This window comes from Mobula hypostoma, chromosome 1, assembly GCF_963921235.1.
Source record: "Mobula hypostoma chromosome 1, sMobHyp1.1, whole genome shotgun sequence".
Lineage (NCBI taxonomy): Eukaryota > Metazoa > Chordata > Chondrichthyes > Myliobatiformes > Myliobatidae > Mobula > Mobula hypostoma.
In genome coordinates this window covers 36,054,512-36,079,703 of record NC_086097.1, presented here as the reverse complement: position 1 = coordinate 36,079,703, position 25,192 = coordinate 36,054,512, and the positions used below count along the sequence as shown (strand labels likewise).

Below are 25,192 nucleotides of genomic sequence, written 5' to 3'. Positions count from 1 at the left end.
ATTTTAAGTAAAAGGCCAGTCCCATAACGGTAAGCACGAACCTGCTGGATTGTTGTAAGAACCCAGCAAATTCATTTATGAACTTTGGGGTGGAAGTCTGCCAGCTTTCTCTGGTCCAGCATACAAGTGAGTTCATGTCCTGCATTGTGGTTGACTATTAGCCACCCCTTCAATTCCCAGGAGAATAGTCATGAACAATATATGGCTTAGTGTCATGTGGTGTCCACATCCTATGAATGATACAAACATTGCACTCAACAGGTGACCTACATCCTTTAAGTTACACTCCTGAAATTTGTTTCCATTAATTTCATAGCTCCCTTTATAAATGGTGTAACAAGTACTGGAAAATCCCAGTGTCATAGAAACATAGAAAACCTACAGCACAATACAGGCCCTTTGGCCCACAAAGCTGTGCCGAACATAGCCCTACCTAAGAACTACCTAGGCTTTACCCATAGCCCTCTATTTTTCTAAGCTCCATGTAGCCATCCAGGAGTCTCTTAAAAGACCCTATCGTTTCTTTACTCAGAGAGTGGTAGCTGTGTGGAATGAGCTTCCAGCAGAAGTGGTTGAGGCAGGTTCGATGTTGTCATTTAAAGTTAAATTGGATAGCTATATGGACAAGAAAGGAATGAGGGGTTATGGGCTGAGTGCAGGTCGGTGGGACTAGGTGAGAGTAGGGTTCGGCATGGACTAAGAGGGCCAAAATGGCCTGCTTCCGTGCTGTAATTGTTATATGGTTATATGGTTTCCACCTCCACCACTACCGCCGGCAGCCCATTCCACGCACTCACCACTTCCTGCGTAAAAAACTTACCCCTGACATCTCCTCTGTATCTACTTCCAAGCACCTTAAAACTGTGCCCTCTCATGTCCACTTAATTGTAGAGGCTCAATGATGTCTTGTGTCATATGTGCAAATAAAACTTCTGCCAGTAGGCCCAGGCACAAAGCCTGATTTGCCCAGCAGCATACCATCCGTTTGTTGTCATTGGTGGCACAGAGGATGTTCTATCTAGGCCAGCATAGATCAATGGAAGCTGTAAGTGAGAACTCATTTCTACAATCTTTTACTTTAACCATATTGGCACCTCTCTTAAAACACTGGGCAGTAATGTCTCCATTTCCCTGGCTCTATCTACTTGTACTTGTGAATTTCCAAGACATCACAAGTTGAGATTCTACCAGTTGTACAGAACTTCAGAGGGTATTTGAAAGTTAAGCATTCTAATAGATTTTTTAAAAAACCAGTATTGAGGACAAAAAATAGCTGTTTACTTATCTTGCCTGGTTCAGTTAAAATCATAATCCCTGTAGGGACGTTGCATTCAGAATTCAAAGGATTTAAGGTTTTTTTTTGGAAATGAATTGCTAGCTCAATTCTCACAGGCAATTCCACGCTTCCGTTGAGGAATAATAAAGGTTCATAAAAATCCATTTTAGTTGAAATCATCTGCATACTTGAACACAGACTTGAAAGTTGCAGAGAAGCTACAGGGCCTCAGTGTTTCACGGACTGTCAGAAAGACAATAGGATGAAGGTTAATAATAATCCCTATTCAGACTTCTGCCATGGCAACCACAATGCAAGTCGTTCAAGTCTTTCTAGTGGTGTCTCGTATTTCTGTCCCTGGTATCTTAATAGTACCGTAATGATGTAAGAGCAATTTTGTGTTATTTAAGGAATAATGGTGGGGCAACAAATGGGCTTCAGGTGCTAAAGTGATTCCAAAGCTGAACGTGGCAACGTTCAAGTAGTTTACTTACATAGCAGGCTTTAACATTGTCTTGTTTTACAACATAAGTGGCCCCAGCAGGAAGTGTACATGGCCAAGGAAGTGTTGCATCTGTTAGAAGTGTTGCATGTGTTGTCCTGGGGCCCTTTACAGCAATACTCCATTGAACACAATGCCCAAGCACAACTGAATCAGTCTTGCGTGCTTGACCTCTGAAGTTGGGAGGGGTGGTTCTATATAACGTGGGGTGGGGTGGAATGGGCTGGACTGTTTGTGAGAGGTTTGGTTGGGATGGTAGGGAGTAAGGAAAATCTAGTACATTTAATAAAGGAGGCACCATTCTACAATTGTTTTTCTTCAATGAAGATTCTTGTGGACAGTCAAGTCAAGTCAAGTCGTTTTTATTGTCATTTCAACCATAACTGCTGGTACAGTATCCAGTAAAAATGAAAAAAATGATCCTCCAGGACCCTGGTGCTACATGAAACAACACAAAACCACACTAGACTACCTGAAGCAACACAAAACTACACTAGACTACCTGAAGCAACACAAAACTACACTAGACTACCTGAAACAACACAAAACTACACTAGACTACCTGAAGCAACACAAAACTACACTAGACTACCTGAAGCAACACAAAACTACACTAGACTACCTGAAACAACACAAAACTACACTAGACTAACTGAAACAATACAAAACTACACTAGACTACCTGAAACAACACAAAACTACATTAGACTTCAGGCCTACACGGGACTACATAAAGTGCACAGAGCAGTGCAAGACATTACAATAATTAATAAACAAGACAACAGGCACAGTAAAGGACAAATTACAATAATAAATGATGTAGATGTCAATGTAAACAATGTTTTAGCAGGAATTGAGAAAGAAATGAGCAAAAATTGCTAAGGGAGTGGTGTTCAGTTGAGTGTGTGTGTGTGTGTGTGTGTGTGTGTGTATAGGTTGGTGTCAGACTAGATTCTGGGAATTGAGGAGTCTGATGGCTTGGGGGAAGAAACTGTTGCACAGTCTGGTCGTGAGAGCCCGAATGCTTTGGTGCTTTTTTCCAGATGGCAGGAGGAAGAAGAGTTTGTATGAGGGGTGCGTGGGGTCCTTCACAATGCTGTTGGCTTTACGGGTGCAGCGTGTCTGTACTGGCGGGAAGAGAGACCCCGATGATCTTCTCAGCTGACCTCACTATCCGCTGCAGGGTCTTGCAATCCGAGATGGTGCAATTTCTGATTCAGGCAGTGATGCAGCTGCTCAGGATGCTCTCAATACAACCTCTGTAGAATGTGATGAGGATGGGGGATGGGCGATGGACTTTTTTCAGTCTTTGCAGAAAGTAGAGACGCTGCTGGGCTTTCTTGGCTATGGAGCTGGTGTTGAGGGACCAGGTGAGATTCTCCGCCAGGTGAACACTGGGAAATTTGGTGCTCTTAACGATCTCAATGGAGGAGCCGTCAATGTTCAGCAGAGAGTGGTCGCTCCGTGTCCTCCTGAAGTCAACAACCATCTCTTTTGTTTTGTTCACATTCAGATACAGGTTGTTGGCTCTGTACCAGTATGTTAGCCACTGCACCTCTTCTCTGTATGCTGACTCATCGTTCTTGCTGATGAGACCCACCACGGTCGTGTCATCGGCGAACTTGATGATGTGGTTTGAGCTGTGTGTTGCAGCACAGTCGTGAGTCAGCAGAGTGAACAGCAGTGGACTGGGCACACAGCCCTGGGGGGCCTCGTGCTCAGTGTGATGGTGTTGAAGATGCTCCTTCCAATCCGGACTGACTGAGGTCTCCCAGTCAGGAAGTCTAGGATCCAGTTCCAGTGGGAGGTGGTCAGGCCCAGCAGTTTCAGCTTTCCAATCAGGTGCTGAGGAACAATTGTGTAGAATGCTGAAGTGAAATCTGTGAACAATATTCGAATGTATGTGTCCTTTTTGTCCAGGTGGGTGAGGGCCAGGTGGAGGGTAGTAGCGATGACATTGTCTGTTGAGCGGTTGGGATGATATGGGAACTGCAGGAGGTCCAGTGAGGGAGGCAACAGGGTCTTGATGTGCCTCATGACGAGCCTCTTGAAACAGTTCATGATGATGGATGTGAGAGCATTGGGACGGTAGTCGTTGAGGCAGGACACTGAAGACCTCTTTGGCACGGGGACGATGGTGGTGGCCTTGAAGCACGTAGGAACGACGGTGCTGCTCAGGGAGATGTTGAAGATGTCAGTGAGAACATCTGCCAGCTGGTCTGCACATCTTCTAAACACTCTGCCAGGAATACTGTCTGGTCCAGCAGCCTTCCGTGGGTTGACCCTGCATAGAATTTTCCTCATATCGGCCAAGGTAAGACACAGCACCTGGTCATTGGGAGAAGGGGTGGTCTTCCTCGCCACCACGTCATTTTCCGCCTCAAAACGAGCGTAGAAGTTGTTCAGCGTACCTGGGAGGGAGGCATCTCCAGCACAGGCAGGTGGTGTTGTCTCGTAGTTGCTGATGTCCTGAATGCCCTTCCACATGCACCGCGTGTTGCCACTGTCCTGGAAGTGGCTGTGGATTCGCTGGGCGTCTGCACGCTTTGCCCCTCTGATGGCCTGGGACTGTTTGGCCCTCGCTGTTGTTAGGGCTGCCTTGTCGCCTGCTCTGAAGGCGGAGTCAAGATGACACTGAGCTGTGGTTTCCATCGCGATTGTGTCCCAGACTTTGTCTTTTTTTTAAGTTTGTAGGGATGGTTTTGTGGACAGAAAAAGGAGTTAGTGGTCAGGTTAGGTTTAGGGACAGTGCTGGAGGGGTTAGAGGTCAGGATTCTGCTCCATGCTCCATGTTCAAAGTCTAGTGATATGGATGGGTGACAAAGGACATCCAGAGTCTAGGCCTCTGCACTGTACTTGAAGTCCAGCAATATGGACGTGGGAACAAAGGGCATCTGGAGTCCAGGCCTCCACCTCGTATTTAATGCCCAGCGACATGGATGGCAAATGAAAGCCTGGAGTTTGGGATCCCGTCATTGACTGGTCTGGGGTCCAATACCGAAGCTCGAAGCCTGAAGGTCGATTGGAAGTCTAGAGCTTGGAGATTGGAGACTGGAGGTCCAGCCAGTCCTGGGGTTGGAGAACGCCCATGTGAGTGTGTGGGTAGGTGGGAGGCGGGGAAAGGATCTTGTTTTGCTGTTGTTGTTTTATTGTTTGATGTATTCTGTTTTGTTATGTTTTTTGTTGTTCTGCCGAGCATTGCGGGCAATCTATCTGGTGTCGGAATGTGTGGTGAGCTGCCCCCAGCTCTCCCTAAGTGTGTCAGTTGTTAACACAAGCAATGTGTTAAACATTGTATGTTTTGATGTCCATGTGATAAATCAATCTGAATGTGAATGTGTATCTGAACCTGGGACAAGCATTAGTTTTAGAAATGATCTATATTTCCAGTTCCCAAGTCCTAGCACGCAGCTCTCAGGTTTAGCAATAGGCGCCAGCTATTTAACTTCTATCTTGGACAGAAGCTCAGTGAGGCATAACTTTGTACAGATGCTTCTAAACAGTAATTATTATAGAGAAGTGAAGATGATTGTAAGGAGAAAGGGATCTGTTCAGTAAAACCTGAGGGAGTAACAAAAGGAGCAATAAAATGCCAGGTCTGACAGCAGCAACAAAACATAGAAATCATATCTGATATCCAAATGCAGGAAGTGTACAACAGAGTCAAGTGACAGAAAAAAAGTTTGTATTTGTTCTGTAAACTAGTGGTTGGGTATCCCAGAGAGTGACCTATTCCCACGGTTACTATTTAAGATATAATACATGAATCCTTTAGAAGTGTATCTCACAATAATATAGGAAATGTATCAATGATTTCCTGACGTGATTATGCAGGGTAAAGCATGTGCAGGGCAGTGTCCTTGTAAGCTGGATGATACTGTACCATCTTTAAAGAAGAGAATGGAACTGTTCTCATGTCCTGGCCAACATTCCTCCCTTTTGGCATGAGTAGATGGTTGGCCGAGCATCTTATGCTGTTTGTGGGAAGGCAGCGTACCATAAGGAACTACAACTCAAGTAGGAGTCATCCATTGACTATGATATGAAGTGTCCCTTTGTAACTGGGTGGAAATAGTAACTACAGGAAGAAACAAAACCATGATGGTTAATATTGTCCACAGGGATTAAATAGATTCTGCTAATAGTCAGCATTATTTTACTGCTTGATCCTGACTGAGTTTATGTAGCAATTCCTTTCTGTTGCTTTGGAGCATGTATTGTCGGCAGCATCTAGGAAAGGAGTACAGTCGCCGTTTCAGGCCAAAACCCTTCGGCGGTACCCGAAACGTCAACTACTCTTTTCCTAGATGCTGCCTGGTCTGCTGAGTTCTTCCAGCACTTTGTGTGTGTTGCTCGGATTTCCAGCATCTACAGATTTTCTTATGTTTGTTATAAGCACAAATTCATTTTTGACAGCTCCTTAGTACTTCGGGTTAAACAATTGATCTAGTTATTAAGGTTGAAATTGTGCTGTTTATTTAGATGTTACACTACCATGCAAATGTTTTAGACACATATATATATAGCAAGGGTGCCTAAGACTTTTGCATACTACTGTAGTAATTTTATGTATTGTACTGTACTGCTGCAAAAAAAAAATTATGACATGTGTGAGTGATGATAAACCTGATTCTGATATGGCTCGCTGTTGTGGACTGACAGTGGGAAAGGGACAGAGATAGGGTTGGGAAAAGGGGAAGGGAGAGGGGAGGGAATGGGAAGCACCAGGGAGAGATTCTGTAATGATCAATAAGTCAATTATCTGGAATCAAATGACCTTGCCTAGTGTCTCAGGGCTGGGTGTGTCTGCACCGGCACCACACCTTCCCCCCCACTGGCACTCCTTCTTGGCCACCTGGCCCACACTCCTCCCCTGGCGGTCCACATACCGCCATTCCCAGCATGCTTTGCTCCTGGCAGATTTACAAGCTCACTCTCCACTCCACATTAACAAAGACGGTAGTGTGCAAAGTCATAGGCACCCTAGCTCTATATATAGACTTTTGCACTGTACTGTATATTAATAAAAGTGGATTGACACTCTCCAATTTAGAAAGTGGTTGGCAAGAATCAGTCTATGTGATGAAGAGGAATATGCTAAACAGGTTAAAGGAATGAACAGCTGGAAGCTTTGGGGAACTATATGGCTGGGAGCTGGCTGTCTGGATGTTGTTACAGGGATTTGCTATTGAAACGGTTGCTATTTCAACGGGGGAACAAAGGAAGTAAACCTGAAACTCATTTGGTGATAATAAACATTAATTTATTAGTTGTTAATTAATCATGGAGTTAAACAAAAGTGCTTCACTGACAAGGAAGTGGTGTTGAGAAGGTAGTGGCCGTGCACTCCGAAAGACTGCAGGCTCTGGGCTTGTGGGCCACAACAGTTTAATGAAGGCAAAAGTATTGTAACTGGAGAGTGGCAGTACAGATTGTGAGTCTATTAAAGTCAGAGTACAGGATTGTGGATTGAGAATTAATGGGCCAGTTGCTAAACTGTTAGTTCTATAATTCGATGTGGTCTTAGGGAAAAAAGTAACACTAAGCTGCAGGTCAGAGGGGAATAAATGGGAATGGAAACGGGTAAATTGGAATTGAAATTGGAATTGGTTTATTATTGTCACCTATACTGAGATACAGGGAAAACCTTTTCTTGCATATTGTTCATACAGATCCAATCATTGCATAGGACATTAAGGCAGAATAAGGTAAAACAATATCAATGAAGAATAAAGTGATACGATTACAGTGGAAGGGCAATGTAGGGAACCAATAAGGTGATCATAATCAGATTGATTGTGAGGTCAAGAGTCCAACTTGCACTAGAAAACCATTTAGTGGTCATTTTATAGCATAGGGGTTGTTCTTGTGCCTGCCTGGTACGTGCTATCAGATTTTTGTGTCTTCTTGGTCTTCCAGTTTGCTCTGTAACAGAAATGATAGTGATTATGGAGACATAAATAACTCCTGGCACAAGTGGTGCTTGTAACTTTCCCAAAAGGTGCAAAATATTTCTTAATGTCTGTAAGAGTACATGGCTGCTGAACCTTAGAAGTGAAATGGAGTGGGAAAATGAGGAGGATGTAAAGAGGCTGCAAGGGGATTTGGACCAGGGAATGGAAAGTACATGGCATTTGCAGTAAAATGTTGATATATGTGAAGTTATCAAATTCTGGTTAAGAAAAACAGAAAAAAGAGTATATTATTTGATAGGCAATAAATTGGAAAATGTTGAAATAGAAAGGAATTTGTATGCTCCTGTACACTAGTTACTGAAAGCAGGCAGAGATGTAGCAAACCGTTAAGAAGACACATGATTTGTCGGTTGCACAAGATATCTCGCTACAGTCATACAGGGGAATATTGTAGGATAGAGTAGATCTTGGAGTACAGATACATGGCTCTCTGAAAGGAGAGTCACAGGTAGACAGGGTGGTGAAGAAGCGACTGAGTTATGGTTAGAGGTTGGACAGGCTATTCCTTCGATCGTAGGGTACTGAAAGGTGATCTTATGGAGGTATTTAAAATCATGAGGGGCATAGACAGAGTGAATGCACGCAGATCTTTCCCTCAGAGCTGGCGTATCAAAAATTAAGGAACGTAAACCTAAGGTGAGAGGTGAAAGATTAATAGGATCTTAAGGGACAGTGTTTTACACAAAGGGTGATATGTACATGGAATGCTGCCGGAGGAAGTGGTTAAGGTTGATACAGTAACAGCTTTTCAAAGACAGTAGGACTGGTACATGGATTGGAAAAGTTTCGAAGGTTACGGGCCAGATGCTGAGAACTGGAACTGACTTGGATGGGGCATCTTGTTTGACATGGACCATTTGTGCCAAAGGGCCTCTTTTCGTGCTGTAGGACTCTATGACTATACGGCTTTTGGTGAGACCGCACTTGAGCAGTTTTGGATTCTTTATCAAAGAAAGAATGTTATTGAGAGAATACAACAAAGGCTTACCAGATTGATTTCTGGGGTGGCTGGACTGCTACAAGAGGAGAGATTTGGTCCACTAGATTGTATTCTTTAAGTCAAACTAAAATGTGTAATACTTTGCCTTCTAATAGAAATACTGTTTACAAATATAAAAATGCTTGCTGAAAAATAAGGAAGTTCATGTAAAGTGTTACTTTCAGCATTATAGAAGCCTATTTTGAGGTTGCAGAGTGGCTCTGTCTACATATGGAGCAGCAGTCTGCACAGAAAGAGTTCTTTCATCGGAAGGGCTGTATTCTCTTTCTCTCCCTAGTGAACAGTTATGGGGATGATGAGGAGTTGACCACATCTACAGACAGCGATGAGGAAGTGATCAAACAGTTTGAATTCTCAGTATCGAGATCCCAGAGTTTCCGGTCTACAATATCAGAGAAAGTGACACAGGCGGGTTTAGAGCGTAGGCAGAAATTTAATCGTTTACCTTCGAATCACGAAGAATTCAGCACTGAGGCCTCTGAAGTTGAAGGTACCATGCATGGTTTGTAATGCAATTACAAGGTCACACAGTTTTCTGAACATTTTGCTGGTTTCCTTTGCGGCTTGCAACCTTGAATGTGTTTTCTCGCATTTTTTAAGTTATTCCACGCTTTTCAGTAATGACTCTATCTGCTGTCACAAAAGGAGAAAAAAAGTCTACACTGCATGAAATATAACTGATAATATTAGCTACCAGAACCATAGCAGTTCAGTACTGCATATGTGAGATAACTATTTCTGCTTTCTAATTGTATTGATTACTGAGTTGAATGAAAGCAAACTCTTTATTGACTTTTCTTCTCCGTGCTTATTTGTTTGTGAGCTGTCAGCGATTAAGGGGGTGCTGTATCCTTATGTCTGCTGGTGTTTAGAATGCTTTTTAAAGATCTTTCCCTTCCTGATTCTTTCAAAATATTGTCCATATTTGCTTGCTTAGACACAGATAGACAGCAACAGTTTAGCTTTCAAGATAACCACTCTTATGAAGAAGACGAGTTGTCTATGAGCTCAGCCATGGGATTTGAGGATGGAGCTGACCGTCAAAGGATCTCTGATGAAGCAGCTGGGACTCCAGCCAATAATCACGGGATGCAGCAAACAGAGGAGGGAAATCCAGATCAAGGGACCAACTTTGATAATCAAGGCTATGAAGGAAATGACAAGACTGACAGTTCCTCAGCCTGGAGTCCAGAGGTAAGGCCTTAAAGTTCTGTAATTTTCCAGGGAATAATTATGTGTTAGTTTCTTTCACTACTTCCATTATTTGGGTAAAATAAATTAGAGTGTTGCATTAATTTAATTGGCTCTAATTCAATGTGTACTTTCACAACAGTTTATTTGCTCTTTATCTTGCATGTTTTTCTTCACTGCGAACACACGGTGGCTATCTCCACATCGGAAATCACAGCGGCAACAATGAACAAGAAGGCTAAATAACTTAGCAGTCTGATACACGATTGCCAATTGGGAGATATGAAACTGAGCTGGAATTTCAGTCACAAGCATCCCTATCTCTCCTTTTCCTGACTGGTTTAGAACCCTATGTCACACAAAAATATCAGTTGTTAAACAAAGTTTTAAATACAAAGAAAATTGATGAATCCCTTTCAGAACATGTAAATTAAAAATATTTAATTTTTCCTCCCATTCCCGTTGAAATATTATGCCACACTTATGCATTTTTTACATGTTATTTGTATGTAGTCAATACAGTCCTCCAGGTGAAATGAGATTTAATATAGCAGTTGTTTTCCTATTGTCCAAATGAGATAAGGGAAGAAGAATTATCTATAAAATGCTGGAATATATGGATTTTTAAATTGTGTTTTCCTATTGTCCCACATGGAAAAATATAGATCAGGATTTCTGCTCTGCACTCTGACACCTGGGGATATTGCAAGTAGTGTTGTATAACAAGGAACACAGACTTCATTTCGAGAGGAGGACCTTATTAGAATTCCACTCCTGAGTACATTTCAGTGAACACTGATGAAAAATGCAGTGATCCTCTGTGAGACATAGCCAATCCTGAGAGTGGCTAAATCCTGAGAGTACTCAATCCTGAGAGTAGCTACAGATTTGAAAGCAGTTACAGAGAACTGGCAGTTCTTGCCCATTTGATGGGTACCTCATCAACTGCTCTCCGCCTTCATTCCTTGCAGCATTTGTGCACAGTAAGTGCAGTGTGTTCTATGTACCAAGTGCACTGCTGTTACTTTTTTACACTCATCTGACAACAACTCCCAAACCAACAACCTCTACACCTAGAAGGGCAAGGGCTGTAGGTATATATGAAAGCCAGCAGCTGAGTGTTCGCATCCAAGTTGCAGACCTCTAGAACATAGAAAACATTACAGCACAGTATAGGCCCTTCGGCCCACGATGTTGTGCTAACTTGTTAATCTACTCTAAGATCAATCTAACCTTTCCTTCCTACCTAGCCCTCCATTTCAAAGTTAAAAGTAAACTTGTTATCAAAGTTCATATATGTCACCTTAAACAATCCTAAGATTAATTTCTTTGAAGGCATTCACAGTAAGTACAAGAAACACATTAGAATCAATGAAAACCCACACTCAGCGGTTCAGACAAGCAACCAATGTGCAAAAGACAACAAACTGCAAATACAAAAGGAAAAAAATAATAACTAAGCTATATCATCATCCATGTGCCTATCTAAGAGTTTCTTAAATGTCCCTAATACATCTATCTTTACCACCACCCCTAGCAATGTGTTCCATGCACCTAGCACTGTGTGTAAAAATAACTTATCTCTGACATTCCCAATTCTCTCCTCCAATCACATTAAAGTGACGTCCCTTCGTATTAGCCATTTTGCCCTCAGAAAAATTCTCTGGCTGTCACTCAATTTGTGACTCAAATCACCTTGTGCACCTCTATCAAATCACCTCTCATCCTCCTTTGCTTCAAAGAGAAAAGCTGTAGCTTGCTCAACCTATCCTCATTAAGACATGCTCTCTAATCCATGCAGCATCCTGGTAAATCGCCTCTTGATTTGGAAATATATCACCATTCCTTCATCATAGTTGGATCAAAGTTCTGCAACTTGCCACCCAACAGCACTGTGGCAGTACCTCCTCAAGCACTGGTTCAGGGGCTGGCTCACCACTGCCTTTTAAGGGAAAGGCATTAAATGCTGGCCTTGTCAATGATGTCCTAATCCCAATAAAGACGATGAAATCACATTCAGCAACAGACATCTACAGGAATTTTAGAATGAGATGGAATAATGTTTTTTTTTGTATTCTGTTTTTCATAGCTATGTTACTGTAGTTTCTGCCTTTTATAATAGATATTAAGAATTTAAGATGTAATATTCCTTTTACAATATTTACTGTATATATACAGTCTCTTCTGTTCTCACCATACTTGATACCTTAGACACAGCAGGAAAGAGGGATCTTTTTGTAAGCCTGCACTAATTTCCTTACAACTTTAGCTCATTGTTCACAGGAGGCCATTTGGCCTTTTGCAGGTGAGAGCTCTCGTTCCTTGCAAAGCAATCCAATTAGGTTATTTGAGCTGGAATTTGCATCTCTGACCCCTTCTTGTTCTATAACATGGCAGAACTGGTATCCTGTGGGAGCCTCCTAACTTGTCACTTCGACTGTAGTCAAAGATATGCTACCTGTAACACATCGTCCAAGGATGGCAGTAGATCCTGAGTGTGCTGATAGAGAAAAGGAGAGTGGCTAACCATTCCCCATTCCCTTTTCCTTCTTGCCTTATCTCCTTACCTGCCCATCAGCTCCCTCTGGTGCTCCTCCCCCTTTTCTTTCTTCCATGGCCTTCTAATCCTCTCCTATTACACTCACCCCTTCTCCAACCCTGTATCTCTTTCACCAATCAACTTCCCAGCTCTTTACTCCACCTCTCCCCCTCCTCCCAGTTTCACTGATCACCTTGTGTTTCTCCCTTCCTTGCCCCCACCCTCTAACTCTGACCCTTCATCTTTTTTTTCTTCAGTCCTGTTGAAGGGTCTCGGGCGGAAACTTCAACTATACTCTTTTCCATCGATGTTGCCTGGCCCACTGAGTTCCTCCAGCATTTTGTGTGTGTGTGTGTGTGTGTGTGTGTGTGTGTGTGTGTGTGTGTGTGTGTGTGTGTGTGTTACTTGGCTAACCAAATAGAGGTCACTGCAGAAATGCCAAGTCTCAGCATTGTTCAGGTGTTGGGCATTGACCTCAATCTACCTCACTGTGAGCTTACACCTTATTGTTTAGCTGCACAGTACTTTCTCTGTAGCTAGTACACTTCCTTCTGCATCGATGTTGTTTTACCTTGTTTCACGGGAGCTTAGGGGGTCGGAGTTTGGTGCTATCTGTAAGGAGTTGGTACGTTCTCCCTACAATCGCGTGTGTTTCCTCCACGGGCTCTGATTTCCTCCCACAGTCCGTTAGATTAATTAGTCATTGCAAATTGTCCTGTGATTGGGGTAAGGTTAAATAGATGGGTTAATGGGCGGTGCAGTGTGTTGGGCCAGAAAGGCCTGATCTGCACTGTATCTCTGAATAAACATAGAAGAGTACAGCACAGGAACAGGCCATTTGGCCCACAATGTTGTGCCGACCCAACTAAGAAGAAAATCAAAAACTCTCAAATACTAATCCCTCCTACCTACACCATGTCCATATCCCTCCATCTTCCTTACATCCATGTGCCTGTCCAAACGTCTCTTAAAAGCCTCTATTCTATTTGCCTCTACCACCATACCAGCAGCGCATTCCAGGCATCCGCGGCTCTCTGAGTAAAAAAAAACTTACCCCTCACATCCCTTTTGAACCTATGCTTCGCATAATCTTATAAACCTGTATCAGATCTCCCCTCAGTCTCCAGCACTCCAGAGAAAACAACCCAAGTTTATCCAGCCTCTAGAGCTGGCAGCACCCTGGTAAACCTCTTCTGCACCCTCTCCAAAGCCTCAACATCCCTCCTGTAGTGGGGTGAACAGAACTGTATGCAATACTCCATGTGTTATTGCAATGGGGGATGATGTGATGTGAAGGAAGAGTACGTTAGACAAGCGCTTCACTGCAAATCACCACATGTGACAACGTTGAACCAATTCCATTTCCAATTCCAATTCCAACCTCTGTTCAAAACCTGTCTTCAGATAGCATTCTCTTCATTTTCTTTTTACAAGCCTTGCTCTCCCTTTCTAGCTTCAAAGAAAGGGCCTGAGAATGAATCTGTGTGAGAACTGGTGAACAAAGTATTGTTTAATCCAACAGTTCTAAAATGTTTTGGAAGGCTATGTAAGTTGATACACTGGATTAGCTGTTCCTAGTTTCATGTGATATTTGATCACTTTTTTTTATTCTTCTGTCAAGCACCCTTCATGTATTTAATGCTCTGATTTGGTAACCGGATGCCGTTCTGAGGCACAGTTTCAAGGCTCTTGAGCTAATTACTTTGATAGACCTATTTACAGGAACTGATTCTTGATCCTTGCAGTGGAAGCAGCAGTTTTTTTTTTAAAAAAAGGCACAAAGGATGTATTCTTCATTGCTTATTGCCAAAGTGCACCTTGATTCCTGTGTCAAGAAACTGAACGATTGTGAATTGGGTCCTGCTGAAGAAGCATCAGTCAGTGAGTGAGGCATGAGGTGCACAGGACTGAGCTGAGCTGTGATTTAAAACCACCAGATAATGCTGGATCTCAAAGTTTAAAGTAAAATTTATTATCAGAGTACATACATATCACCTCATACAACCCTGAGATTCTATTTCCTGCTGGTGTACTCAGTACATCTATAGAATAGTAACTGTAAACAGGATCAGCTAAAGAGGAAGAGCATAGAAGACAACAAACCGTGCAAATGCAGATATAAATAAATAACAATAAATAATAAAAGCATGAAATAACAAGATAAAGAAGCCTTAAAGTAAGATTATTGATTGTGGGAACATCTCGCTAGAAGAGTGCAATTATCCTCTTTTGTTCAAGAGCTTCTCTTTACTTGGCTTTTGAGACTGCAACAGAAGGAAATGTCAGGAAAGGAGGCAAAATGTAAAGAGGAAAGTGTACAACACAATGGCAGAACCATTTCCCTCCACTCCCTGCTTTATGGAAGCAATGCTGTACAGAAGGTTCTTGGGATTCAAATCGATAGTTCCGTGAATAGAGAGGGTCGTGAAAAAGGCATACAGCATGCCTGCCCTCTTTGGTTGAGACATCGAGTATAAGAGTAACGAAGCTGTTGCAGGTATATGAAATTTTGGTTCAGAGTATGTTGTGCAGTTCCACACTCACACCAGAAGTTCCCCTTCAGGTTGCCCGTAAATATTACGTTACAGAAAGAATGTGGAGGCTTTGGAGAGAGTGCAGAACAGGTACATCAAGAGGTTGGACAAACTTGGATTGTTTCCCCCAGAGCATCAGAGACTGAGGGGAAACCTAACAGAAGTTTGTAAAATCATGAGAGGCATAGATGAAACAGTTAGTCCAAGTCTTTTTCTCATGATAGAAATGTCAAATACTGGCGGGCAGAGCTTTAAGTGAAAAGGCAAAGCTTTAAAGAAGATGTGCAGGGTAAGTTCCTTTTTTACACAAAGAATGGTAGATGCCTGGATCAGGCTGCCAGGGGTGGTGGTGAAAGAGAACACAATAGATGCATTTAGATAAGCACATGAGCATGCGGGAAATGGAGGAAAATGGGTCATGTGCAGAAAGATGGGCTTAGTTTAATTTGGCACCATGGTTAACACAAATATCATGGGCTGTAGCGCCTGTTCCGTTTGGATACTGTTGGTGGGGACGACCTACCAGGGACAAGTTGCAGTGGTCACGTCTCTGGCACCGAGACTGGACCCTCAGCTCAGAAGGGAAGGAGGGAAAAGAGGAGAGCAGTAGTGATAGGGGATTTGATAGCTAGGGGGACAGACAGGAAGTTCTGTGGGAGAGATGGAGAATCCCGGACGGTCTATTGCCTCCCTGGTGCCAGGGTCCGCGATATCTCAGATCAAGTTCTCGGTATTCTCAGGAGGGAGGGTGAGCAGCCAAATGTTGTGGTCCATGTAGGGACCAATGACGTGGATAGGAAAAAGGAGGAGGTCCTGCAAAGAGAGTTTAGGGAGTTAGGTGCAAAGTTGAAGGACAGGACTTCCAGGGTTGCAACCTCACGTGCTAGTGAGGCTAGAAATAGGAAGATAATGCAGCTAAATACGTGGCTAAGGAGCTGGTGCAGGAGGGAGAGCTTCATCTTTCTGGATAATTGGGCTTTGTTCCAAGGAAGGTGGGACCTGTTCTGACGGGACGGGTTGCACCTGAACTGGAGGGGGACGAACATCCTTACGGGAAGGTTTGCTAGTGCTGCTCCGGGGGGGTTTAAACTAGACTTGCAGGGGGAGGGGAACCAGAGTGTTAGAGCAGATAATGAGGTGGAGGAGGATAAAGGTCATGAGAGAACTGCAAGTATAGTACATGGAGTAAAGTCAGATCTAACATGTAAAGAGGCTTTGAGGAAAGAGAAACAGAATAAAGGGTGTAAAGGTGGTAATGTAGAAGGGCTAAAGTGCATGTACTTCAATGTAAGAAGTATCAGGAACAAAGGTGATGAACTGAGAGCTTGGATACATACATGGAATTATGATGTAGTGGCCATTACAGAGACTTGGCTGGCACCAGGGCAGGAATGGATTCTCAATATTCCTGGATTTCAGTGCTTTAAAAGGGATGGGGGGGGAAGGGGAGGAGGGGTGGCATTACTGGTCAAGGATACTATTACAGCAACAGAAAGGGTGGGTAATGTAGCAGGATCCTCTTTTGAGTCAGTATGGGTAGAAGTCAGGAACAGGAAGGGAGCAGTTACTCTATCGGGAGTATTCTATAGGCCCCCTGGTAGCAGCAGAGATACCGAGGAACAGATTGGGAGGCAGATTTTGGAAAGGCGCAAAAATAACAGGGTTGTTATCTTGGGTGACTTTCACTTCCCTAATATTGATTGGCACCTGATTAGTTCCAAGGGTTTAGACGGGGCAGAGTTTGTTAAGTGTGTCCAGGATGGATTCCTGTCACAGTATGTTGACAGCCGACTAGGGGGAATGCCATACTAGATCTAGTATTAGGTAACGAACCGGGTCAGGTCACAGATCTCTCAGTGGGTGAGCATCTGGGGGACAGTGACCACTGCTCCCTGGCCTTTAGCATTATCATGGAAAAGGATAGAATCAGAGAGGACAGGAAAATTTTTAATTGGGCAAGGACAAATTATGAGGCTATAAGGCTAGAACTTGCGGGTGTGAATTGGGATGATGTTTTTGCAGGGAAATGTACTAAGGACATGTGGTCAATGTTTAGGGATCTCTTGCAGGATGTTAGGGATAAATTTGTCCTGGTGAGGAAGATAAAGAATGGTAGGGTGAAGGAACCATGGGTGACAAGTGAGGTGGAAAATCTAGTCAGATGGAAGAAGGCAGCATACATGAGGTTTAGGAAGCAAGGATCAGAGGGGTCTATTGAGGAATATAGGGTAGCAAGAAAGGAGCTTAAGAAGGGGCTGAGGAGAGCAAGAAGGGGGCATGAGAAGGCCTTGGCGAGTAGGGTAAAGGAAAACCCCAAGGCATTCTTCAATTATGTGAAGAACAAAATGATGACAGGAGTGAAGGTAGGACTGATTAGAGATAAAGGTGGGAAGATGTGCCTGGAGGCTGTGGAAGTGAGCGAGGTCCTCGATGAATACTTCTCTTTGGTATTCACCAATGAGAGGGAACTTGACGGTGAGGACAATGTGAGTGAGGTTGATGTTCTGGAGCATGTTGATATTAAGGGAGAGGAGGTGTTCGAGTTGTTAAAATACATTAGGATGGATAAGTCCCCGGGGCCTGATGGAATATTCCCCAGGCTGCTCCATGAGGCGAGGGAAGAGATTGCTGAGCCTCTGGCTAGGATCTTCATGTCCTCATTGTCCACCGGAATGGTACCGAAGGTTTGGAGGAAGGTGAGTGTTGTCCCCTTGTTCAAAAAAGGTAGTAGGGATAGTCCGGGTAATTATAGACCAGTGAGCCTTACGTCTGTGGTGGGAAAGCTGTTGGAAAAGGTTCTTAGAGATAGGATCAATGGGCATTTAGAGAATCATGGTCTGATCAGGGACAGTAAGCAGGGCTTTGTGAAGGGCAGATCGTGTCTAACAAGCCTGATAGAGTTCTTTGAGGAGGTGACCAGGCATATAGATGAGGGTAGTGCAGTGGATGTGATCTATATGGATTTTAGTAAGGCATTTGACAAGGTTCCACACCGTAGGCTTATTCAGAAAGTCAGAAGGCATGGGCTCCAGGGAAGTTTGGGCAGGTGGATTCAGAATTGGCTTGCCTGCAGAAGGCAGAGGGTCATGGTGGAGGGAGGACATTCAGATTGGAGGGTTGTGACTAGTGGTGTCCCACAAGGATCTGTTCTGGGACCTCTACTTTTCGTGATTTTTATTAACGACCTGGATATGGGAGTAGAAGGGTGGGTTGGCAAGTTTGCAGACGACACAAAGGTTGGTGTTGTTATAGATAGTGTAGAGGATTGTCGAAGATTGCAGAGAGACATTGATAGGATGCAGAAGTGGGCTGAGAAATAGCAGATGGAGTTCAACCCAGAGAAGTGTGCGGTGGTACACTTTGGAAGGACAAACTCCAAGGCAGAGTGCAAAGTAAATGGCAGGATACTTGGTAGTGTGGAGGAGCAGAGGGATCTGGGGGTACATGTCCATAGATCCCTGAAAGTTGCCTCACAGGTGGATAGGGTAGTTAAGAAAGCTTATGGGGTGTTAGCTTTCATAAGTCGAGGGATAGAGTTTAAGAGTCGCGATGCAATGATGCAGCTCTATAAAACTCTGGTTCGGCCACACTTGGAGTACTGTGTCCAGTTCTGATCGCCTCACTATAGGAAGGATGTGGAAGCATTGGAAAGGGTACAGAGGAGATTTACCCGGATGCTGCCTGGTTTAGAAAGTATGCATTATGATCAGAGATTAAGGGAGCTAGGGCTTTACTCTTTGGAGAGAAGGAGGATGAAAGGAGACATAATAGAGGTATACAAGATATTAAGGGGAATAGATAGAGTGGATAGCCAGCGACTCTTCCCCAGGGCACCACTGCTCAATACAAGAGGACATGGCTTTAAGGTAAGGGGTGGGAATTTCAAGGCAGATATTAGAGGAAGATTTTTACTCAGAGAGTGGTTGGTGCGTGGAATGCACAGCCTGAGTCAGTGGCGGAGGCAGACACACTAGTGAAGTTTAAGAGACTACTAGACAGGTAAATGGAGGAAATTAAGGTGCGGGGGGGGGGGTTATATGGGAGGCAGGGTTTAAGGGTCGGCACAATATTGTAGGCCGAAGGGCCTGTACTGTGCTGTACTGTTCTACGTTCTATGTTCCTACAACTGTTCTCATCATTGCTTGCTCTCATCATTTGAGAAAAAGAGTCGCAGATGATGTCTGCTTGATTTTATCTCCAATGAAGTATTTCAAGGCTTTCAACCCATTCCTGTTCCAGTTGATTATCTTGTGTTTCTGGCCGCTTTGTACCCGTTGTTAGTGTTCTGGCTTCCATCTTTGGACACTGAGCCATGAAACCTTGGCTGATGTTCTGGGACAGCGCTGACAGGTTGCTGCCCAGTTATCTGTCAGATAAGGCATTAACCAAGGTTTTCAGAAAATAACCTGTTCCCTTTGGCTTTGGAGTTGAGCAGTTATTCCTGATGATCAGACCAGCTTTATTCCTCAGTTAGTAGAATAAACAACATAAGCACAAGAGACTCTGCAGATGCTGGAAATCCAGAGCAGGACATACAAAATGCTGGCAGAGCTCAGCAAATCACGAAAAGAATAAAGAATCGACATTTCAGTCTGAGTTCTGTTGAAGTGTTTTGGCCTGAAATTTATTCCTTTCCAGAGATGCTTCTGACCTGCTGAATTTCTAACAGTGATAACACCACTGTTTTTAGGACCATGCTGTGCACAAGTTGGCAGTTGTGCTGCTTAATTGCCACAGAAACTACATTTATGAAAAGTCTTTCATTGACTGTAAGTGTTTTTAGATGTCTCAAAGTTATGAAAGGTGCTTTAGAAATCCATGTCTGTTTTTTTCATTTTCCATTCTTTTGCAGCTTTGCTTCATTTGTTTAGACAACACTTGTGAATGAAAGTCAATACAAACTAGTATCTGTTTCATTACACCGTAAGGCTGCTGAGGGAAGTAGGGGTCAGAGGGCAGGCCCATAGGAAGGCAATCAAAGCACTTGCTCATGCCGCCGAAATGAGCAGTCACTGGCTGTGGTTGAAAAGAAGGGGTGCTGTCTGGGCTGCCAAGTGACCATCTAGAGACTAACCATGTGACACACACCCAGGTCTGATCAGCCTGTCGTGGCCCTGCCTCGGCTGAGGGTTCTTGTGATAAAAGGCCGAAACACTCAGTGATGTCGAGGTACACAACTGAAGATGTGTCGTAATGGTAGTAACATCATCTACTGGGCATCTTCAAGGACTACTTCCACTCAAGTCAAGTGAAGTGCAGAAACTTTAGGGGTTGTAATATCCTGTCCTATTAATCAAACTTACTCAATCTCTGTAGTAAGCATGACCCTATGCTGAGATGATGCCAAGGCACTCTTACATCCTACTCATGTAGTCTTCCCTATGAAAGCCTGAGAGGTATGTGATAGCAGGCCACCATTTCCAGAGAATACTTACGCTGGTCACTTGACATGCTGATGAATGGCCATTTGCAGCATTCCCTGTAGTTACTCTGACTGTATCAGTTAACCTGGCTTGGACTGTGGATCACACCTACATCCTTCCTCGGTGCCTTGTAGTTCGGTGGCATTTACTTTGTAAGCTCCAGGTTTAATATTTTATAGCAGCAAAAATTTTAAATACCAATTCAGAAAAATCCTTTACCTCAGACTATAATCTAGTTATAGATGGAAGAACAATGGGGATACAGCTTTGTAACTCACATGTGCATTAACCCAAAGACTTTAATCAATTTTAGGATGCAGATGCCAGCCTTGCAGCCCCTCAGCAGCAGGAGCTACCTGGACCAATTTCAAAATGCGGAGACCTCTACGTCATATTCAATTACAAACCCTCCGACCACAAACTGGAAGTTACAATAATCACTGCTAAAGACATCCCAGATAAGGACAGGAGTGGCGCTAGTGCATGGCAGGTACATGCAGTCCTCCTCCCTAGCAGGAAGCAACGCTCCAAAACCAGCATCCAGCGAGGACCCACGCCTGTCTTCAATGAGACCTTCAGGTTTCACAAGTTGGTGACCGAGGAGCTCCACTGTTCTGCTCTCCGGTTCCGCCTGTACGCAGTGAGGAAGATGAACCGGGTGAGAATGATGGGGGAGAAATTGTTTTACCTCAAGAATCTAAATCAAGAAGGGGAAATGGAAGTGTCCTTACTCCTGGAGCCAAGGAGTAACATAACTGTAAGTACAATGACCGATTAAGTGACTGAAACTCAGAGATACTTTCTGCAGCAAGAATAGAATTGCACAGCAAGCAAGGAACCATAGTGGTTGTGTCAAATCTTTGAATGAGCCTTCCCACCCCACTGCCCTTTTCCTGCGGCCCAACAAATCTTGCTTTTGTCTAGGTGTCTTTTACTAGTTGCAGCTAAGTAACCTCTTCAAGCAGTGAATTTCAGGTAGAAGCTCTGAGCATAGGAAGGAGAAAATTATCTCTGTCCCCTCCTTTTTCTTGCTATTTAACCTAAATTCAATAGATATACTGTCGGCATTGATGGCATTCAAACTCCTTTTTCATACAGTCAGCCAATAGTAGGTCATTCCTAGCCGTGAACAGCACACCTAGAAAGTATAGATGAGGTAATATTAAATTATGAAATTGTACCCTACCAGAATAGAATGGAGAGCAGGGGATGAATAAACTTAAAAAAAACTCTACACATGGTCCTTTCCATCGCAAGCTACTTCAATATTTGTATATGTTTAAATATGTTATTCTGTAATCAAAATTTTGTGGAGAATAATAGTCACATATTGAATAAAGAGGACAATTATAATCTAAACAGCAAACAGAAAGTGAATATTCATTGCAGATGTGCCCATTGGTAGGAATGGTAATTCTACACAATAAAGTTGGGAAGCTGATTTAGTTACAGTACAATTATAGCAAAAGTATTTTCATTTCTAAGCAAGTTATGTACTTTATAGTTTGCTATAATTTTCTAAGACGTCTAAGTTAAAATGGTCTCAGTTCTCTGCTGTACCTCTCTGACATGTGGGTGGCCTCTGAACATCCAGTGCTCTTTTTTGTGACTCGTTTGTTGTGATGGCTACGTCACTGAATGGAATCCCCTTTACCTCATGAGTATTATCAAAGAATTTACTCCACTGTCTTTCTCTTAGCTGAACTTTCTAATGGCCAAAATGAGATTCATAGAGTTATAGAGAGCCATACAGCACAGAAATGGGCTCTTTGACCCGACTTGTCCGTACCAACCAAGTTGACTATCTGACGTGGTTTTATTTGTCTGCATCTCACCTATATCCCTCTAAACCTTTGTCATCCATGTACCTGTGCAAATAGCTTTTAAACATTGTGATTGTACGACTTACTCTGGCAGCTTGTTGTATATACCCTTCATGCAGCGGGTATACCATATATACCCTCTGCAGGAAAAAAGTTGCCCCTCAGGTTCCCTTTAAATCTTCCCCCTCTCACCCTAAATCGATGCTCTCTAGTTTTAAACCCTGCCCCCCCACCCTGGAAGAAAGACTATGACCATTCATTTTATCTATGCCCCTCCAGATTGTAAACAGAAAAAAAGGAGTACTGTAGTATCCATTAAAATTGTCTTTTGTATTTTCTAAAGCTTAGACTGAAAGGCCTCAGCCTCTTCCAGATACACTTCATACTTTTACCACAAAACGTGACTGAACACAGCTAATTATAGGATGGTTCAAGTGCATACTGCAGACCTAGATCTGTAGAGTATATCGTGATTTATTCCAGCCAGACTGCTGGAGTATTTCTTTTCCACTTCTAAGACTCTGCTCAGTTGTTTTTCAAACGATTTGAAAGAAAATCTGGAGATCATATTTCAAAAGATTTTTCTCGTATGGAATTCTCATTGAAGTTTTATATCAGCAATGCATGCATATGTGTGAGAGTGAAAAAAATACAGACTGTACTCATTACATAACTATTAGAGTTTTAGTTTTGTGTTCTATAAATATTAGATAGCATCTTAAGCTGAGAGTCTTGATTCTCATTTAGATGCACTAACAAGTTTTAAATTTCAATTTTATGAGACACAATTGCAAATTATCTACTTATCAAATTCATATCTTCCCAGTTGAAAAATATGAACATTCCACTTACTGACACTTATATATGAGAGAAAGAAGAAAGGGGAGTACCTTTATAATACAAATTTGAGATCTTCTAAACAAGAGTTATATTTTTGAAAGTACATTCAAAAAGTAAAGAGAAAGTAAAGAGAATTCCTGAAGGAATAGGGAAGGGAGGTGGATAAGCCCAGAAGATGGAGGTGACAGGATCTGGAACTGCCCTCCCACTTCCCCATTGTGGGGATGCGAGGGTGAGGCAAACAGTGGAGGTAAGGAGGCGAGACGGGGAATGCAACAGATCACCGGTCTGAAAAAGAACATTGTGAGAAAGTCAGAATAGTATTAAGAGTGTGGGACTCATTACTTACCACACTGCCATGCTTTTATAGTGAGAGGCAGAGGATATAATGGAGAGGAGGGATGAAAGGAAAGGAACTGGCCAGTATTTCAACTTGCGGTTTGCCCACAAATTGCACTGGGACAGGAAGCTTGCAACCCAGTGCAGCTTCATTTGTCACTGTCCCCCTGTACTTTTCATCCCCATTTTGAAACAGAAGGGGGAGAATAGGAACAAAGGTTAATCAGAGATGGAGAAGGAAATAATCAAAGGAGAGTGGAGATCCAAAGAGAGAAATAGAAACAAAAAGGTAGCAGTCAAATAAGAAGGAAAGCAATTCCTCATCTACCTGATCATTTTCTTTGCATGTTCCTTTTTGCAGAATGCAGCTTCCTTTGAAACAGATGGAAAATCATAGGCTGTCCTGTCCTTCCACAACCCCCTCACAAAGTGTGTTACATTTCTAGTCAGGAAGCATACCTTTGGTGATTCAGCTGCGCTGGTTCGAGTAATGCTATTTGCATTACAGCCTTGGAAACAACTGCCGACCCAAAAACTATGTCCAACCACTGCCTGGGAGTTTGAAGTCATTTTTTTTTTCAAAATCGAGTTTATTGGCCCGTGCACAAGTACATCTGTGCACAGCTGCAATGAAAAACTTCATTCCTGCAGTATCATAGGCACATCACATTAATTATGCAGTACAAAGTTATACAAGAGTGAATACCATTAAAACAAAAAAAATCGAATCCTATTGTATTGCAAGAGTGTTCATAGTGTTACCATAGGTTGGTTCGAGAATTGAACGGTTGAAGGGAAGTCAGAAGCAGGTTTATATCGTGAAGTTTGTAGCTCAGGATGTAGCTTTTCCCTAGCTGAGTGGTGGGAGATTTCATCGTCTGTATCTCCTGCTTGATGGTAGCTCTGAGAAAATGGCATGGCTCACATGGTGGGGAACTTCAATGACAAATGTTGACATCCTGTCGAACCTACCCATGGTGAGGCGGGATGTGCCAGTGATGAGTTGACAGGGGTTGGGGATTAGTGATTTTCGGGCAGTTTGTTTGCTATTGTAGTTGACAAGTAATATTTTGCTGCTCCACAGAGTGGAGGTTCACAGATCAGCCTGTCTGGCGTCTCTCACAGTGACAGTGCTTCATCCACGCAATCGCTCTCACACGGTGGAGTCCCAGAACTGCTTGTTGGATTGTCATACAATGCCACAACGGGAAGGCTTTCTGTTGAAATAATTAAAGGTAGTCACTTTCGGAACTTGGCTCTGAACAGGCCGCCTGGTGAGTGAAATAAAGTTTATTGTAGCAGAGTATTGTAGCCTGTATTGTGCTGTGGGATTTCTATGTTTTAGTAGCTGTTATGTATGAAGCTGAACTGCCTCTTCAGTTTTTCATTTTCAGCCATAATTTGTCATGTTTTGCTTTATTTCCACACAAGCAGAACAGGACTGTAATAACAGCCCACCTGGTCCAGTTCAGGGTTTGAAAACCTCCCATCCTTACTTAGTCTGGAATGTATGTGACTCCAGATCTATCAACGTGTTTAGTTCTTAACTGGGGTTGGAACTGCCAGTAAGATTAAATGGGTATGCGGAGCTTGGAATCTCTGCCAGTGTCATCCACACCTTGTAAACGATTTGATGAAATGTTCTCTCACAGCTACCTGGACTACACCTCTTCCCACCCTGTTACTTGTAAAAATTCCAATCCTTTCTCTCAATTTCTCCGTCTCTACCGCATCTGCTCTTGGGATGAAG

The 25,192-nt window shown here is 43.1% G+C and overlaps 1 protein-coding gene across 7 annotated transcripts in view; it reads left to right on the top strand.

Annotated features, from left to right (window-relative positions):
• The window catches only part of LOC134345523 (synaptotagmin-16-like), a 188,694-nt gene that overhangs the window by 140,569 nt on the left and 22,933 nt on the right, over nucleotides 1–25,192 (top strand). For 3 of the 7 annotated variants that reach the window (XM_063046340.1, XM_063046322.1, XM_063046313.1), the window contains 4 exons: nucleotides 9,031–9,255; nucleotides 9,691–9,947; nucleotides 20,754–21,197; nucleotides 24,527–24,716. In XM_063046340.1, coding sequence (XP_062902410.1) covers nucleotides 9,031–9,255; nucleotides 9,691–9,947; nucleotides 20,754–21,197; nucleotides 24,527–24,716 — 1,116 coding nt within the window. The remainder of the gene's footprint in view (nucleotides 1–9,030; nucleotides 9,256–9,690; nucleotides 9,948–20,753; nucleotides 21,198–24,526; nucleotides 24,717–25,192) is intronic. The other 4 variants (XM_063046358.1, XM_063046331.1, XM_063046305.1 and 1 more) reach the window with 2 other exon arrangements.